Raw genomic sequence first — 19,235 nt, 5'->3', positions numbered from 1 at the left:
TGCACCCCTATGTTTATTGCTGCACTATTTACAATAGCCAAGATATGGAAGCAACCTAAATGTCTATCAGTAGATGAATGGATAAAGAAGATGTGGTACATATACACAATGGAATATTACTCAGCCATAAGAAAAAAACAAATCCTACCATTCGCAACAACATGGATGGAGCTAGAGGGTATTATGCTCGGTAAAATAAGCCATGCGGAGAAAGACAAGTACTAAATGATTTCACTCATATGTGGAGTATAAGAACAAAAGAAAACTGAAGGAACAAAACAGCAGCAGAAGCACAGAACCCAAGAATGGACTAATAGTTACCAAAGGAAAAGGGACTGGGGAGGACAGGTGGGAAGGGAGGGATAAGGGCGGGAAGAAAAGAAAGGGGGCATTACGATTAGCATGTGTAGTGTTGGGGGGGCACGGGAAGGGCTGTGCAACACAGAGAAGACAAGTAGTGATTTTACAGCATTTACTATGTTGAAGGACAGTGACTGTGAACTTGGTGACAAGTAGTGATTTTACAGCATCTTACTATTTTGATGGACAGTGACTGTGAACGGGGATGTGGGGGGGACTTGGTGAAGAGGGGAGCCTAGTAAACATAATGTCCTTCATGTAATTGTAGATTAATGATACCAAAAAAATAAAAAATAAAAAATAATAATAACAAAAATAAAAATGTGATTAGAAATACTGTAAAAATAATAAATAAATAAATAAAAATACTGAAAAAAATGGTTAAGACAGTAGCATACCTCACCACAATAAAAGTAAATAAATGAGAAAAAATACCAACTATCTTCTATTCTGGCAGTAAGTGAAGGGGTAATGTTGATGTAGTGGAAGTCACCCTGAAGCTTTCAAATTAGATTTCAAATCTAAGTCCTATGATGAGATGATGTATCATTTTTTCATTAATGTTGTTGGCAGTTAAGGAGAGGTACAAGGCCTTCTCCATTTAGCCCTTTCTCTAAAAATAGCCCTTGTTTGCTGAGTTAGGTTAATGTCAGAATTCTGCTCCATTGAGTACATCAATGGCAACTCTACATGGTTTCCAGTTACCACTAGCCCTGGCATAAGACAGATTGCACTCAAAATTTAAAGAAAAAAAATTGTACCATATGCATGTCTTATACATTCAAAAACAAGGGAAGGAAAAAATCCATTTTAAACAATACATAATTATTACATTTTGTAATGTTCCTTTTGTGTACCCGTCAAAATCTCCTGCACATATAACTCTTTGAAACACTGACCTAGTACGTGCCCCAGTCATCTCATCTTCATCACACTGGTTTTAACTGTGCGTTCAAGTTTCACTTTCTACACCAGACTTGGAGAGTAAGAGCCTGGTCTGAGTCCCACTGTCCCCAAGCACCGAACGCTGGACTCCCAGTGGAGCCTCCTAGCCGTTGCAAATAAAGACCTAGCCGATTCCTTCGTCCCTTTCAGCTACCGCCGTCCACGAGTTCCGACTGAACGTTGTTGAACAACAATTTCGCCTTTTTTAGCCCCGATTTTCTCTGCTGCAAAATGGGAACGAGGGTAGCAGCCTCGCCGTGTGAGAGTGAGAAGTCAGATGATGGGTGTGAAACTGCTGTAGCACTCTAGAAATTCATTCATTCATTCATCTATTTAACAGGCAGTTACTAAGCTCTCAGAGCAGTGCGGCACGGTTACCACAGCGTACACCCTCTCCTAGCGCAGATCTCACCCCTTGGATGCGGTGATGGAGAGGGCGTCACCCCACCAGTTTTTCTCCCTCAGAACTCCGGGTGGCGACCTTATTCAAAATGGCGCAGGCAGCCTCGGGGGGCTAGTGCGGCGGCGCAGACTCCGCATGCCCTCTGACCTGCTGGCAGCGATGGACGGGCAGCCGGGCGCCGCCATATTGGCTGTTGTCCTGTGAGGGGAGCGGCGGCGGCGGTGGTGGAGGCGGCAACACGAGTGGTGCGAGAGGTGCGAGGGAGCGGCACGAGCAGCAGCATGACTCGGAGGCGGAGCAGGCCAAGCGGCGGCGCGGGCCGCCGTGATCGGGCGCGGGCCGCGGGGCCGCAGAAGCCCCAGGCGCCCGAACCCCCGCCGCCGCCGAGCCTGGAAGCGGGACCGGGAGCAGGACCCCCAGAGGCGCTGGTGGAGCCCGACCGCGACAGCCCCAGGGAGGAGGACGAGCTCAAGCTGGCGCCCGGCCCTCAGGTAGGAGCCAGCGAGTCCGGCTGCTCCGGCGCTTTCACCTCCCGGAGCGGGGTCGGGGCGGGCTTGGGGATAGACCTTCCTCTCCCGGCTGGAGCCGGAGCCTTTCCCCCAGGGCCGTGGCCGAGGCGTTCTCCCCCGAGGCGGGAGTGAAGGCCAGACCCTTCTCCCCAATGCCGAGGCACGGCCTGTCCTGCCCTCCTGAGACCAGGCTGCCTGTCCTCTCCCAGCGCCTGCAGCCGGAGGAGAGGCTGAACGTTCTGGTCGCACACCCACACTGGTACCGGCCCGAATCCGGAGAGCACAGCTCAGCTCTCTGTCCTCCACCTCCCGCCGGGCCCACCTGCCCCCTAACCCACCCACAGGCCATTTCAGGGCGCTGGGGCTGGAAGGCTGCAGCCTTTTCCCTCTCCCCACGGAGGCGGCTCCACCCTTTCCCCTCGCTGCCTGCAGCCACTGCCCCCTCAGCAGCTGTGCCCCCAGCTCCTGGGGCCTCCCTCCTCACCCTGCCAACAGAGTAGTTGGAGCAGACAGGCCGCCCAGAAAACTATTTGGTGGAGCTCCCGCACTGAGGTGGAAACCCAACAGAGCCCGCCCTTTCTCCCCTCTGTACCCCTGACCCCCGAGGCAGGCCGCTCGCGACCCTCAAGTCCCTGGGTTTGGCGAATCCTGCTGAGAGCGGTAGGAGGGCTCTCCAAAGCTTCCAGCTTGCCACTTGGAGGAAGGTCACTTTGTTTCGAGCAAAGAAGATAATGGGAGGTACTCTGCCAGTGTTCACTGAGAGGCCGGGATGGCATGAGCCACAATTGCTCTGGGAGGGTTGTAGCACCTGGGGCTGGGTGGCTCGCCCTAAGCTTGCTCTGACAAAAGAGTTTGAGTTGGTCTTTTGGCTGAGCCTGCCTAGGAAGGCAGGCTCCTGCAGGAGTCTTGGAGGGTCGGATACAGCGCCGGATGAGGATGAGGCGTGGCGGAAGATGCGTTTGGCTCTGCAGACACTGCATCGGGCAGCAGGGGACTCTGGGAGGCTGGTGCAGCCAGAAGGCATGGCTCTTGACAGCCTTCTAGTAGAATCTCTGGAATTGTGCATGTGAGTGGGGATGCCTTTTGGGGTACCATTCCCAGAAAGCCTTTCCTGACCTCCCCAGTTGTGTGAGGTGCCCTCTCTGTGCCCACAACCCCCTGTGCTCCTTTCTGTTAGCACTCCCCATTCTGTGATGAGGCATTCTGTTGATATGTCTGTTCCTCACACCGCACTGTGAACTCCACAGGGGCACAGACTATGTCATCTTTCTCTAGTCCTCCACACCTAGCCCTGCGACACCCTGACACAGAGTAGAAATAACTAGGAGACTGAGATGAGAGAATGAATCCATTGAGAACTTGTTCTTATCGTAACACAGTTTTGATGCTGGTCTCCTTTGTGTCTCAGATCACAGTAAGATTTTTAATTAGTGAAAATGTCACCACTTACTGAGTGTCAGAAGCCCCACATTCACCCACACCCCGGGCTGAGACTGGTTCCAAAGGATGTGACCCCCCCAAGTTGGATTCCCCCTTCACCTGGTCTGATTTCCAACCCTGAAGGTGCTTGCCACTTAGTCAGCTTACAATATTCATGGCCAGAAAGTTTGAAGGGTGGCTTAACTATTTAGCTTTTATTTAGGACAACTTCCCTAAGAGCAATAGGCTTTATTAACATGGTAGGTTCCTACCATGTTCTTATCTACTTTGCTGTTTGACCTGCCAATTCATTCATTTATTCATGCCAGGCACTTTACATATCTTCTAATCTTCCCACCACTGCTGTGTTCTCCTTAGTATTTAAGCACAATGTGATGAGTTAACTTGGTGGAATTATTGGTCTGCTTTTACTACATAAACTCTGAGAGTGTAAGAACCCATGTCAGTCAGTCACCATTGTACCCCTATGCCTGGTGATTAACAAATGTTAATGAATGAACTGAAGGATAAAAATACTATTACCCCTGTTTTTCAGATGAAGAAACAGAAACTCAAAGCAACTAAACATTTGCCCACAACTAAACATTTGCCCAAATAACTCCCATTACAGGTCTCAGCTCCCCCACCCTCAAAGGACACTCTTGTGTGCTCTGGTGGATTTAACAAGGTATTTTTTTTTTTACAATAGCCACAAAGATGAAACAAAGTGACAGATTCTGCTCTCATTGTGTCCCAGCTTTTTGGCTGTGGAGGGAGGTTCTGGATGCAGAAGCAGGCTTTTGTGCCCTGGTGAAAAGCACCTGCTGAAAGGGTTGGGGTCAGTCATTCACAGGTGTGCCTTTGAGGAGGATCTCTGGTTCCCACAGCCACTTATACCCTTGTCTTACGTACACAGAATGGGTAGTAAGTAAGGTGAAATTCAGTGTCATGTGCTGAACTGAAGCCAAAGAACAGCAGATAGGACCACTTGCAGTCCACAGACAGGTTCTGATGTCCCAAGTCACACATTGTTTTGGTTTTATTTTGATTTGAGCCAATATTTTAAAAACCAAAAGGTTTCCCACAAAACTGGAACTATGCCATCTCTTAAAACTAAAAACCTGGTGCCGCTGGGCCCTTATTTCTGTGAGGCAGTACTCTGCAGTCTCTGAGTAATGTGTGCCCTTTATCGTATGAAGGATACCTGACCTGCGCCAGTCCTGGGGCTGCCTGGGAATGCAGAAGTGAATGCCCACACGGGGCTCATCGTCCAGAGAACATACATATATAATCGCAGTAAGGCTAACAGAGCATCCCTTCCTCTGAGTTAAGGTTCATAGGCCACTCTGATTCCACCCCGTGCCTGTCGTTATTTGCATAACCTTATACATTTAAATACAGGACCTTGAGGTTAACTGGGATCCCCAAAGTCCTTCCATTGTTTTAGGCCACTAAATTACATTGATCTGTCCACTAAGAACCCAATTCCTCGTTTACTAAACAAGGAGACTAAAACGGTTTATTGACTTATTAGCAAAGAAAAAGCAACAAAGCAGTTGAAGGAGCAGTGAGAAATAGTGTTTAGTCTTACAGACTTGAGGTGAACTCTTAAGCTCAGTCTCTTTCTGGTTTTGGGCTTGGCATGTTTCTTCCCCTCTCTCACCCTCCTTAGCAACATCACAGGAGAATGTGGAGCAACCCACATAGCACCTAGCCCAGCAAGGCTCCTCAGGCAAGAGCAGGAGCTGGAGGTGGTGTGGGTAGTAGCTGTGCCAGATGGCCACCCAAAGCATGAGGGTTCTCACCTGCCAGATCTGCTAGCTGTCTTTAGGTCTCTCTTGGACCACTCAGCTTGTAATCCATAAACCCCAGGAGACTCCCTACACTATAAACCAGCAGTTGGTGGGGGTTGAGCTCATCCTGCCCTTCCCATCTCTGATCTCTCTACAGCATCCCCTGAGACTTTGCCCAGCCTAGTTTAAACGGACTCTAGAGACCTGGTACCTCCACTGCTCAGAGTTAAACCTGTTCCCTCAAGGGCCTGGAGCAGATGATCAGTCAGTATCTTTATTAAAACTGTTTTATTATCCACTCAACATGCATTGCAGCCTCTGTGTCAGGATTTTATTTGGGGCATACAGATGAATAAGATAGTCCCTATAGCCACGGGCCTCCCCTGAACATCACCACCCACCCAGCCTGGCTACTCATTGTAAGTAGGAGGAAATTATAACTGAAAGGAGATCCCTGCCACCTCTGGTTCTTGGTAAGCCAGTAGAGATTCACTATGTAGAAATGCCAAAAGGCCTTTGAAGATGAAGATTTAACCACTAAGATTTTTTTAATTTTAATTTCCTTAAAATATTCCAGAGCTACAAGCTTAATGTCTGACAGCAGATGAACTATTAAGATCCTAACACCTTTACAGAGCCTAGAATTTTGACAGCAGGGGCTGCTTAATTCATTTCTGGGGTATTTATTGTGCATGGTCCTTATGTGCTCAATAAATGGCTGTTAAATGATAATAAAATAATAAGCTAGGTTTCTATCACTTTTTTCTTACCTGCCCCTAATGCTGGGCCAGGGTGGCAGTCATTCATGTAGGCCCATTGCACACACACCATGAGCAGTCTTCTCATCTGAGCTGGCGTTCATCTGTTCTGCAGACACTAATGGACACCTAATCTGCCAGGCCCTGGGCTAGCTGGAGATGCAGAAGTGAATCAGACATGCTTCCTTCCCACAGGGGGCTCATGGTCTGGAGAACGTGTATGTAGTAACTACAGTTAGGCTGGAAGAGCATCGCTGCCTGTGAGTTAAGTTTCAAGTCCTTGAATCTAGTATGTGGTTTTCAGAAGTGTTTCAGCCTTTTGGTTTGTTTTCTCACGTATAAGATAATGGTGATGCCAATATTAGGGTGTCAAGCACTTAGCACATATGGTGTCTCTGATTACTATAGATGCTTGGTGCTGAGGATGCACAAACATGATAGCCTAGAGAAGGCTTCTCAGAGCTGAGGCTTCAAAGCCAAGTAGAAGTTGCTCCAGAGTAAAAGATTGGAGAAAGAGTCTAAACAAAGGAAGCAACATAAACAAAGACCCAGAAGCAAGAACTGTCTGACTCTGGAAAGTGGCAGGAGGTCAGCCTGGAGAGGTTAACGGGGTTCTTGAAAACCACACCAAGAAGTTTGGGTTTTATCCTATAATCAATGAGGGATCAATGAAAGACTTTAAGTAAGAAAGTGAATGTAATAGACTTCAGTAAACTCTCTGATAGCATGGGATGAAGTTCTCTATGATAGAGGCAGCTGTGCTTGCTTGATTTCTGCTCTTCCTCACCCCAGCCTAACTAAATAACAGATCTCCTATGCTTTGCTGGACCCTGCCCCAGACCTACAGAATCAGAATTTTTAGGTCTGCAGCCCAGGAATCTGTTGTTGTTAAATTGCCCCAGGTGATTATGGTGTGTAGCTGGGTCTGGGAACTGCTGAATTGAGGGTGCTGTGGGGATCTTTGTGGAGGCCTAGGATATTCTTCAAACAGTGGGTCTTCCTAGGAAGGAGCTTTTCAATAAGGAGGAATAGAAACAACTTAAGTTTAAAAAAAGGGGGGTGCCTGCCAGTTTTGTTGTTGCCCTATTAGTGATGTTCTCTAACTGGCAGTCTTCCATTGTATATCAAAACACTTACCCTTGCCTACCTACTATATGCTGACACCTCTGCTGAACAGCTGGGATGCAGTGAATCATGGGATGCAAGGCCCTGCCCTTGAAAAGCTCAGGGTTGTAGAGTATGTACCAACAACTGGGATACATGAGATAAGCTCTATTTGAGAGATCTGTAAAAAAAGGTGTTAGAGCATCCCAAATCAAAGCACAGTTCATTCTGCTTGTGAACTTAGGAGAATATAACACCCAAACTAAGCCTAAAAAAGGAAGAGGCAGAAGGAATAGCAGGGGTGAGGGTGCAAGTGCTTTACATATTTGGTGGATGGAATAGTTAATGGTTCTTCATGGCAGGATGTGCAGAGCAGAGAAAGAGTGAGGAGAAGCAGACTCATGTCCAGGGAAAAGCCACATGTTTGCATCCTTTGGTTCTGTGCCGGTGCTCCCACCATGCCCTTCAGACTAAGCTCATGAACATGCTGCAGTTTATACACCATCTCCCCTTTACCCAAGGCCTTCAGCTATCCAGCTTCCTTTGGGTTTCCCTGTACATTCTGAAATGAATAGATCTCCTTATATACCCTGCAAAGTGATACAGGGAAACTAAGACAGAAAGAAGGGGTCTGAAACACCAAACGTTCTTACTAGGAAGTTGTAGCAGAGAGCATGGACTGGGGGGTTCAAAGAGGCCTTGGAGGTCACCTGTCTAGTCCTGTCCTGTGCTTCAAGTAATAACTTTGGATTGGGCAAGTCTCACTTAGTAAGTTTCCCTGTCATTTCTTCCAGGACAGAAGAGGAAAGAAACTAACGGGTATTGAGCACCTACTGTGTGCCAGGCCCAGGCCAGGTACTTTACATGATTTATTTCCTTCTGTCCTCACAACTCTGTGAAGTATGGTTTTATTCTCATTTCATAAATGAGGAAATTGAGGCTCAAAGAAATTTAGTAATAATCCAAGATCATACTGAAAATGGCAGAACTGGGATTTGAACCACAATACTCTATCTCCAAAGTTTATACTCTTCCACCCATGAGAAATTTGTTCTAGGGTTACAGGGTAGTAGGTAACATTGTTCACCTGAGATTCCAGGTTAATAAGAAGCAGTTTAGGCCTTCCTGTGACTGCTCCCAAAAAGCAGGTCCAACAGATGAGTTAGCCTCAGTGGGGTGGAAGGCTTTTGGAGTCAGGGAGATTCACTGCCCCATCCTTGACTCAGCTTGTACAACCAGAGAGGATTCTCCACAGACTGGCTTAATGGTATGAAACAGCTGTCCTTCTTGGAAGGACCTGAGCCAACAGCCTGAGTAGGAGTTTGAGTGAAAGTTTTAGGGCACTAAGGTGCAGTTACATCAGCTCCCTAAGAATTTAGCCCTGATGCCAGCATTAAAAGTATCTGAGATTCTTAGCACTGATGCCCTCTCATCAGCGGCCTGAAGTGATGCAGTCATTCCTTAGCAGGAAAGGGTTGGTTCATCTGTGTCTTAGATTCTATCCTTGGTGTAGAGCAGCTGAGACGTGAACCAAAGGGGCTTGAAGCATTTGTTCATTTATTCAATGAATGTCTGCTATGTGCCAGGCCCATGCCAAGCCTAGTTTCCTGGGCACGCTTAAATGACCAAGATGCACCCCCTACCCCCAAAGAGTGCTCATTCTACCAAGGGTTTGGGGGCAGACAGAATATATCTATGGCACACTGTGATAGGTTCTGTACTCAAAGATTGAATTCTGCTTATTCTGGCCCAGCAAAAGCTGCTTCGACCTTTGGCCAAGATCTTGGAGGATGAGTAGTAGTTTGCCAAGAAGTAGAGCTGAGGTGCTAGGATGTATCTGAGGAACAATAGGAATAGAACCTAAGATTCTCAGGTGTTAAGTGTGGAAGTGGAGCATAGAGAAGTCAGCTGGGACAGAGATTGCCATGGTAGTGAGCTCGACCAGAAAGGAAGGAAAGATGAGCTAAAGGAAGATCCTCAAACTGGATAGGTATGGAAAAGGCACATAATAAGCTTACATGGGGTAGAGAAGCACAACATTCTAGTTTTTTTAAATTTGTGCATTGATTTTAATTGTGTATAATTTTAATTTGTGTTCCTGCCTGATTCTCCAAAACATATATGGGAGTTGGGGAGCATTGACAACTGAGGCATGAACCTGCCTGGTTTAAGCATGTGTTTTTAAGGCAGGAATTCTATTGTTTGATGTTTCCTAGCACCTAGCACAATGGTTGGCACCAGGTGGGGGCTCTGAAAGTGTTTTGCTGGGTGAAGAGATGAATGGATGAACAGAAGAGTGAATGATGATTGAGCTGATGAGTTTTTCTAAGCTGAGGATTAATCATTTTCTCTGCTTCTAGAAGGGAACTTTACCTGCTACTGTTGTCCTCTGCCTGTGTTGGTGACAGGGAGGCTCTTGGGAGTTGGTTGCCTCGAGAGTAGAGTGCTCTAATGGGCCATTTCAGAGTAAATTTTTGAAGCTGTTGCAGGGCTGCTGGGTAGATACAGCATGTGTCTTGCGGGAACCCTCTACAAACATACTGGAACTCTTGCAAGTGAAAGGAATCCATGAGAGGAATGAGAGCCAGGTTTAGTGCTGGAAATTAGATCCAACTTCAGAACAGTCCTTGAATACTGCCTGGTCTGGTGACCTTGGGTTATTCCCCAGCAGTTCCCAAATTCGGACAGAAAGGTGACATGGAAAATTTATTCATACCCCAAAACAGCTATCCAGATATGCTCTGAACTGTATTGTTGTTCATCACTATTGCTTACTGCACACCTGCTGGGTGACAGGTGCTGTTAGCACTGTTAGATGCTTTACATCAGCAGTTCTCCCAAGTGCTTGTTCTTGGGGCTCTTTTACATTCCTAAAGATTATTGAGGACTCAGAAGAGCTTTCTTTTGTATGTTTTATCCATTGATATTTACCAAATTAAATAATAAAGCAGAGAAAATTTAAAAATAGTTACTAATTCATTTGAGAGTAACAGTATTAAACCTGTTTAGTGAAATAAAACTATTTTCAAAGTCGTGAGAGAAATGGTCTTGTTTTCATTTTTGCAAGTTTATGTCTGGCTTAATAGAAAAAAGCTGGATTCTCATGCATGCTTCTGTATTCAATCTGTTACAATTCATTGTTTTGGTTGAAGTATATAAAAAAAAGCCATCCTGAGGCACAGATACATAGTTGGAAAAGGGAGGCCTTTCCAGATGATTGTTGATATTCTTTGCAATATGGGATCTGAGCCTATATCAATGAAATCTTTATACTCATTTACATTAAAATCCTTTGGTCCATCTAGCACTTTTGAATGTATTTTTTAGTAATGCATGATTCTGTAACATCATGCTTTGATCATTTGGAAAATAGATTCACTGAGCTATGCAGATCTTAGTGTTTCTCTGTTTCATTTTACATATCAAGAGATAACATTTATTAGTATCACCACCAATTTCACCAGAAAAGTCTTTAAGTATTGGGAAGCTGTTAAGCTCATGATGGTGGACACAAATTTTCCAAAATTCTAGTTTTAGACTGCAGGTTTGAATTTTATCATTGGCCACACATAAAAAGTTGTTTTGCTTGACGTGAAGTTTCCTTGAAGCTCATTTTGTATATTTTTTCAGAAATTGTCTGCCAGTACCCAAGTCCAGATAACCATAGTTTTTACCATTCTTTCAAGTAAAAATCCATGTCCCATGAAAAAATTGGATTCCCCTTCTTTGATTTTTACCTCTTTTTATCCAGGAAAATTTAGAATGCCTTAGCATAATGTTTCTCGGGCAAGACAGAGAAGTCGGGCCTGTTCAGATGAAGGAGCAGAGATACTGGTTATAGTGGCTGCACACAACAGCCTCCTGGGCTAGGAGTTGCCCTTGTCTGTGGTTCATCTGACTCCTGGACCACTCTAGGGGTACACATAAGACATGGGTCCTCTGTGTGAGTGACCTACTCTCCAGAGATTCTGTTTTTGCTCAGAATGTGAAGCAGAATTACCCTGGAGCTTTTTTGAGTAGATCCCAAATCCAAAGAACCGCTAGAACCATTCCTTGTTCTTCCCCAGTCTTTTGCCTAAGGCTAGACCTATATCTGGAGACCAAGGTCTGGTCTGTATCCAGACCTGAATCTCGAATTTAAACAGGTGAAAAGGAGTAATTAGTCATTGCCGAGGGCTGTAGGTTTAAGAATCAGATCCATCAGCCTTTGTGATAACGAAAAATGGTGGGTGTTTCATTCACTCAGTGTACATTTATTGATCTTGTTCTTGTGTGGGAATACTGTTTGAGGTGCTAAAAATACAGCATAAGAACAGCTAGTTGAAAGCCTGAGTTGACTTAAGGGCATAAGGGGTCATGATCTCCCGGAATCTGGAAAGTAGCAGAAGATTGCAGTCAAAGGGAATTCTGAACTTATTATTTCTGCCAAAGCAAAAATTTGAGGAGCTGTGGTAGTGCTGACTGATCATAACATCTCCAGGGTTTGGGATTCTCACCACCCTCCAGCAGTTAGAGAAAAAAATCAGAAAAGTCCCCAGGTTCCACCGGGCACTGTACCCAAGGGCAGGCACCAAGGCTTAGTGTTTAAGACAGCTTTGGGGGTGGCCCCCAGACCTTCCTGAGCCTAGAGAGAAGGACAAGTATACCACACTCAGGACAGTGAATAAACTAATTTCCAGTATAGTCTTACTAAGAACAGAACAGCTAAGGGGTCTAGATAACAGGTTGAGTGCCTACTGTGTAGATCCCTTGAGCTAAGCTTGGCATCTGTGATGTCACTTAATTCTCTGGGCAACCTTATGCAATGTGGTCAGTATCATCCCAGCTTCAGTTAGGACTCGACTAGCTTTCCAGGCCCTGTGTTTCTTCCTTTAACTGGAAGCACAGTCTGTCCTGTAAATCCACTTCCACTAATGGCTATTCTCATTTATTATGTATACCAGTTTGGCTCTAGGAAGAGTCACATTATTTCCATGAATAGGGCATACCATTGTAATTCCTAAGGAATGCAGTCTTCCACTGTCCCTCACTTGGGATTGGAGCCATTCAGGTGGAATTCCAGAGTGGGAAGATGGCTTTTCTTTGTGGGGAGCAATAATTTCGAGCACTGTTTCACCAAGCTGCCTGCTAGCTGTATTGTCATAGGGACACTTAACAAAGCAGATTTAGCCACCATGTGCCTAACTGAGCATATACCCTGTGCTATACTGTGAGGGATCCAGACAAGAATCAGAACTGGTGCTTGCCTTCTAGGAGCAAAACCTATTAGAAGGGACAGAAGATGCAGGTAAATAAATTAAGTGGAAGGTACAAGTGCTGTAACCAAGGCACAGTGGCTATGGAGGTGCAGGGAGGAGATGTGAATTATAAGAGGGATTCTAGGAAAGCTGGGATACGGTTAGATTCAAGCTGGGTCTTTAAGCTCCCCTCCCAACTTCTTACTGATAAATGTAGAAAGGAAGGGGATTTTCAGCAGAGAATTGCCTTTAGCAAAGGCATGAGATAGGAGAATACAGAGAGTATTGGGGGATCTCAAGGAACGACTTCATAGAGTTGTGGGCAAAGATTAAGATGTTTTAGATTCATCACACATGAGAGATTCTTGCATTCTTACAAACTACAGTAACTATTTTCAATCCTAGCCCTGATTTTAAATATTATTTCTCACTACTCTCATTATGTTTATGTTAGTTCAGTATGTTGAGTAACGTGTTACGGGTCTGGCACCAGACTAGATGCTTTATCACATTTAATGCTCACAGCGACCCCACAAATCAGGACTTAATCCGATTTTACAGATAAGGAGACAGAGTAGAACTTGCCCAAAACCATATGGCTGGTAAGCGGTATGGAAATGCCAAAGCCAATGTATTTCCACTAACCGTAGCATTCCCCAAAAGTGCTTTGGCAACTAGTATAGTCACATTGACCACACATTTAATTTACAAGAATTCTGTATTTTCTTTTAAAAGAAACAGGAAAACACTTACGATGCATTGCCATATACATTACACATTTGAATTATTGATGCCGCCAAAATCATATATGCTGTACTTCATTGGCCATATAAAGAATTTCAAGAATAATTTTACTCATACATGATTTTCATCTTATATAATAGTTTTAGAACCTAACACCCAAATGAAAGGAAGCTCTATTGTAGTAAAATTACATGTTCTGGAGTTTGCCTTACAAATATGGTCACTATCTTTACAGGGAGAGGGACTTGGTTGTTGGCTTCACCTTCTCCCCACCGGGGTTATTGTGGCACCTTATAGCTATCAAAAGTTTCCTGGTACACTTCTCAGAAAGGCATCCATTGCCTTAATTTCTCTGAACACCATCCTTCTCCATCAACCCTCCACCCTTGCCATGAGATACTCAACACCATATGCTTCTACAATTACAGTGAAGTTTCTCTTCCTTGCTCATTGAAATGCTTCCTTGGCAGAGACCATTTAGGCAGCATCTCACGTGAGTTCCACTCTCTGCCTCTCTTTCTCTGTACTCTTCCAAGGTCCTTGTACTTCCCCAAATGTTTTATCATGCTCCTTCTTGGTACTACTGTTTGGTGCCTTTCTTTCTAGAAACGAGAGACCCAGGTCAGTTACAGACTTAAGGATACCCTGATGCCAACGTATTGTGAGAAGGTGATTTTATTCAAGAAAGATGATGGCATTTATTTTATTGGTAGGATGAGGATGATGTCCTTAATCCTTTACTTAATCCTCTGCAAACACCTGTCACCTAGTGGTGGGTAAGTTTGGAAGGTATGTCAGTTAACTATTGTGTGTAACAAACCACCCCTAAAACTTAGTGGCTTAAAACAACACTATTATTTTTAATGAGTCTCTGGGTTGATTGGATGTTCTACCCTGGGCTCACTCATGTATCTGATCCACTAGCTGATCAGCAGGGAAGACTATTTTCTCCATGTCTTTCACATCTCTCCAGCAGCTAGCCCAATCATGCTCTTACAGCACGGCAGAGGCACACGAGCGAGCAAGCCCAGCCATGCAAGGAAGCAAGTATTATTGCAAACTTATGCTGGCAGCACCTTGGCTAACATCCCATTGGCCAAAGAAAGTGACATGACCAAGCGCAGTTTCAGAGAGAGGGGGGAGCTACAGAGTTGCAGGATATAAAAAAAGCCATTAATTGGGGTCATTAAATCAATCAGTACCCTAGTACATACCCCTCAAAGTGACAGGAAACCTATAGACATGTTTCTAGGTCATATTTATCCTAGAAGGAAAAAAGTCCAAATTATAATTACTGTGTATTGGGCCTGTGCTATGGACATGCACAGGGCTAGGCACTTCCCTGTTTATTCACTGAGCCTCATAACAACTCTACAAGGTAGGTAGGAAGTCAGAGCTTGGGAAATTAAATAACTTGCTCAAGGTCGCCTGGCTAATGCGTGGCAGGCCAGGCAGGGATTAGAATGTGTGTCGGTCTGGTGCCCAAAGCCCAACTTCTTTTCACCACACCTCACTGCCTCTCAGAAGCACCAAGGTCTGCCTTACCTTATCTCCAACACAGTTTCCAGATGAGTTGATGCTTTTTGACTAACTATACAAACCCCTCCTCCAGAATGCTGCTGTGATCCTAATAGAATTGTGCAGCTTTCCAGAAACCCACATACTCTCCCAAACTCTGCATTAACTGAAAGCATTTTTTTCCTCCCAGATGGCATTGGTCTGTGGACTGCACAGACAATCCAAAATTTGCGGCCTGTCCCAGACATTCCAAAGAAGGAAGGGCCATCTTCTCATTAACCTTCAAGATTTGGGGACATTGGGGCATTAGGACTTTGAGCATAAGCTTTGGAGTCAGCCTGAAAGGGTTCAAATCCTAGTTCTACCACTCACTAGCTCTATAACCTTGGGCAACTTATTTGATTTCTTGAAATCTGTTTCTTCATCTTTAAAAAAAATGGGAATGACACCTAGTTTGCAGAGCTGTTACAGTAACTAAAATTGTGCATATGAAGTGCCTAACCCAGTGCCTGGCACGTAATAAGTGACATTATTAGTAGCATGAATATTATTTCTAAGCAGAGCCTTTCTCCTCCTGGGAAACCCTGTTTCTGTCTGTTGGACAGGTTCCCCCCACCTCCAGCCAGTCTGTGCAGACTTGCTGCCTGCTGTGTCATCGGGAACGCAAAGGCTGGGAAGAAGGCCCTTCCCAAAACGGACTGGTATTGCAGGGTGAGAAGCTGCCCCCTGACTTCATGCCAAAGCTCGTCAAGAATCTCCTAGGCGAGATGCCTCTATGGGTCTGCCAGAGTTGCCGAAAGAGCATGGAGGAAGATGAAAGGCAGACAGGTCGAGAACATGCAGTGGCGGTAGGTAACCGCTGAGAAGGGGTCTCTGAATGCAGGAAGGCTGCCTGCCCAGAGAAGTCTGGCTGTTGAGCTGTTCCTTCCCTTTAGCTGGCTCTCCTTGGACAGCTGCTGCGCACAGGTGCTGAGAGGCAGCTGGGCTGTATCCACACACTGGTGGTTTGGGTTCACAGTTGGGGAAAGAAGAGAGGCTGCAGGCGGCCCACTGGCTCCTAAGGAGAGTCTGTGCACGTTGTGAGGGCCAGCTTGTAGGTTCTGGTAGATCGAGATCCTGCCCCTTCCATGTCATCTTGCTGCCGTCATCTCTGTGGCAGCTGAAAGCCAACCAGTATGATGTGGAGGGCAAAGGTCAGCTTGAGAGTCTGTATTGTGCCTCAGTTAGAAAGTCTCCCAGAAGCCTGAGAGCCATCTTAAGTGCCATCTCCTGAATCACAGTGGCCAGACTTTCCTTCAGCCCCTCTCTTTTACCCAGGACCAGACAGCTTCAGGACTCCTGACTTGAAGGCCCTTGCTCTCCTTGGCAGCTCTCAGGACTCCCTAAAGACCCACAGTTGACAGGCAGTCAGTCTCTGCCCCTACCAGTCTCTCTCCCTAGTATCCACACCCTTCACTTCATCAGGGGTACCACAGCCCCTCCTGGCAAATGTTTGGCCAGAATTTGCCCTTGTACCTGGAGTTATGGGAGTTGTGCTTTGGCCACATGGCACAGGGGCCTGGAGGAGGTAAGTTAGTTTAGGCAGCAGAGGGTCAGCTCTGATGTGTGCTCTTTCACCATAAGCCTTTTTCTTCCCCCTTCTCCAGATCTCCTTGTCACACACATCCTGCAAATCACAGTCTTGTGGGGGTGACTCTCATTCTTCTTCGTCTTCTTCTTCATCGTCCTCATCCTCGTCCTCCTGCCACGGGAACTCAGGGGACTGGGATCCCAGCTCGTTCCTGTCAGCACATAAGCTCTCAGGCCTTTGGAACTCCCCACACCCCAGTGGGGCCATGCCGGTTAGCTCGCTTGGGAGTCCTCCTACCATCCCTGGTGAGTCTCCAAACTCAGAGGAGAGCCAGGCCACATAAATGTAAAGAGCTGTGTTTTCTTAACCACTTTGTTCAAACAAGTCAAAAGATCAGTTATTAATATAAGTAAAATAGCAGCTCTTCTAATGGAAGCAGAGGGGATACCTAGCCCTTTACTGTTTCTGTGGGATGGGACTCCTGTTCCTAGGACTCTGAAGTTGAAAAATACCGCTGTCATTGGTTCTGATCACTATTCCCATTGGATCCAGGAAGGGACCTGATGAACACTGGCTGAGAAGAAAGTGGAGTCTGAGAGGGCCCTTACGAAATTAGGCCTTAGATCACCTAACACCTGACCCTGGCGGCAGCACAGAGGACCTGGGTGCCTTCATCTTCCAAGGCCTCCTTTTCTCCACCTGAGGGATGGATAGAAAAGCACTGCACTTTCATCCACAAGAGATTGGCAGTGTAAGCTGCTGTGATTATTACCCAATTTTGCAGCTTTATAAGCCTTCTTTAAACCCTGAGATAACTTTAGAAACCCAAGGAAAAATCTCAGCTTACTGATGTACTATGTAAATGTGAATTGCTATCTACTTGAGTTCTTCAAAGGGTTCCTTCCCCCAGAATTGTGCGAGTTGAACAGTACATAATGCCAGTTATTCTGGAGCATAAGCCAGAGAGGGTCATCAAAGCCTTTTCCCACTTCTCCTCTGAAATCTGGGACCACCTGAGAGTCCAGCATACCCTGGCTGCCTCAATCCTCACGGCCCAAAGGCAGAGTTAGCCTGCTACTCATTGGCTTTTGTAGATTCTGCCCTGAACCTGAGCAATGCCAATAAACAAGCAGGTCCTAAAGAGACCCTGAAAGATAGAACACGTGTCCTCTGTGCCACGGCAGAAGTGTGATGGTCTTCCATGGGGCCAGCATTTTGGTGCCTTCTCTCTCAGGCCTGGGTTCCTTGATCCTGCCATGTTGCTGCCTGCAGAGAAACCTCTCCAGCCCAAGCCACCACTGGACTTTCCCAAAATCTCACAAGTCCACTGTGCTGAGACAGTGGTTCCTCTGGTCATAGTAAGCAGGATGCTGTGACAGTGAGCCCCTGGGCTTTCCTTCCCATGGTTTGAACTCCCACTCTGACTTCTTTCTCCCCCGTCTGCCCACAGGTGAGGTTTTCTCCATCTCGGAGCACCACCGGCACTCAGACCTCACTGCTCCACCTAATAGCCCCACCGGCCACCACCCCCAGCCAGCATCGCTGATCCCATCTCACCTTGGATCCTTTAGCTCACCACCCCACCCACATCTGCTGCCCACCACCCCAGCAGCGCCTTTCCCTGTCCAGGCTTCTGAATGCCCTATTGCCGCTGCTGCCACTCCCCACACCCCAGGGACATGTCAGAGCCCCCATCTGCCCTCCACCAGCTTGCCGCTCCTGAAAATGCCCCCACCATTCTCAGGGTGCAGCCACCCCTGCAGTGGGCACTGCAGCGGGCACTGCAGCGGGCCTCTCCTCCCGCCACCCAGCTCTCAGCAGCTTCCGAGCACTCACAGGTAAGTGGGTGTGGGAGGGGCAGGCGCCCCACTCACCTGAACTTAGCATTTGGTTGGAAATTGAAGGGTACATCTTGTTTGTTATTTTTCATAGTTTTTCCAGTTATAAAAGAAACATGTGCTCATTATTTTTTTTAAACTTGCAAACGTTTAGAAATGTATAAAGAAAAAGTTCCCTCACAACCTAAAGATAAACTTCTAACGCTGTGGTATATTTTCTTCCTGATATTTCTGTGTGTAAGTATTATAATTCGATCTAGGTTCTATACATTTTTGTGTACTTTTTAAAATTATACCATAATCATTTCCCCAGTTAAAATTCTTCAAAAACTTTTCAATGGCCACATAATGTTTTACTGTATAGCTGTAACATAATTTATTTTATAACTCTCCAATTCCCGGACATTTAGGCATTTCTAGTTTTTAACCATTATAAACAAGATTCTAATATGCATCTGTGCACCCAGATCTGTCTTTGAGTCAAGAATTATGACTTTCAGGTAGATTCCTAGAAGTAATTAAGTACTGAGGAAGTTTATGTTAATATATTTTCTATATATATAAACTTGAAAGATACAAATTTTTGGAGAATATAGATGTACATTTTTGTATTATAAATCATATCTGTGTTTATTATGCATTTCCATTTCCCATTCTAAAATCCTGCTACCCCAATACAACTACTCTTAGCTGTTTTCCCTCTGTGTCTTGCCCACACAGTGTTGGTGGTATCTGTCATTTTTGACCATCTGGTTTCACTTGGCATTGTTAAGTTCCTGTGTGGTATTTTGAGGCCTTGCTAAAGGCTAGAAAATACCCTCCATAGTACACTTTTTCTCCAGTTGCCAAACATTTAGGTCATTCCAACATTTTAACATTATAATGTCTCTGAAGATGTCTTTGCTGAAAGCTTTTTCCCTCTTTTGGATTCTTCTCCTTGGAAAAGATTCCTCAGACTGAAAAAAGTTCTCATTTTAAAGGATGTTAAATGTCTTTTTTTTCTTTGTCTTTATTTTTGTTAAGAAGTGTTCTTAACA

The 19,235-nt window shown here is 45.6% G+C and overlaps 1 protein-coding gene across 14 annotated transcripts in view; it reads left to right on the top strand.

Moving 5' to 3' along the window:
- Positions 1-1,854: 1,854 nt before the first annotated feature.
- The window catches only part of FAM193B (family with sequence similarity 193 member B), a 30,129-nt gene continuing 12,748 nt past the window's right edge, over positions 1,855-19,235 (top strand). For 5 of the 14 annotated variants that reach the window (XR_012129722.1, XR_012129720.1, XR_012129721.1 and 2 more), the window contains exons 1-4: positions 1,856-2,199; positions 15,396-15,638; positions 16,437-16,665; positions 17,811-18,198. Coding sequence is in view for 11 of the 14 variants with exons in the window: in XM_036995084.2 (XP_036850979.1) it covers positions 1,990-2,199; positions 15,396-15,638; positions 16,437-16,665; positions 17,811-18,198 (1,070 nt within the window). In the remaining 3 variants the exon portion in view is untranslated. Of the gene's footprint in view, positions 2,200-2,714; positions 3,284-4,267; positions 4,325-5,616; positions 5,694-6,428; positions 6,448-8,085; positions 8,147-15,395; positions 15,639-16,436; positions 16,666-17,810; positions 18,199-19,235 lie in introns of those variants that run through there. The other 9 variants (XM_036995089.2, XM_036995088.2, XM_073232919.1 and 6 more) reach the window with 9 other exon arrangements.

Source organism: Manis javanica, chromosome 1 (genome assembly GCF_040802235.1).
Source record: "Manis javanica isolate MJ-LG chromosome 1, MJ_LKY, whole genome shotgun sequence".
In the NCBI taxonomy this organism is placed as follows: Eukaryota; Metazoa; Chordata; class Mammalia; order Pholidota; family Manidae; genus Manis; species Manis javanica.
Note: the sequence above shows the minus strand (reverse complement) of the source record. Positions and strands in the feature narration are given on the sequence as shown.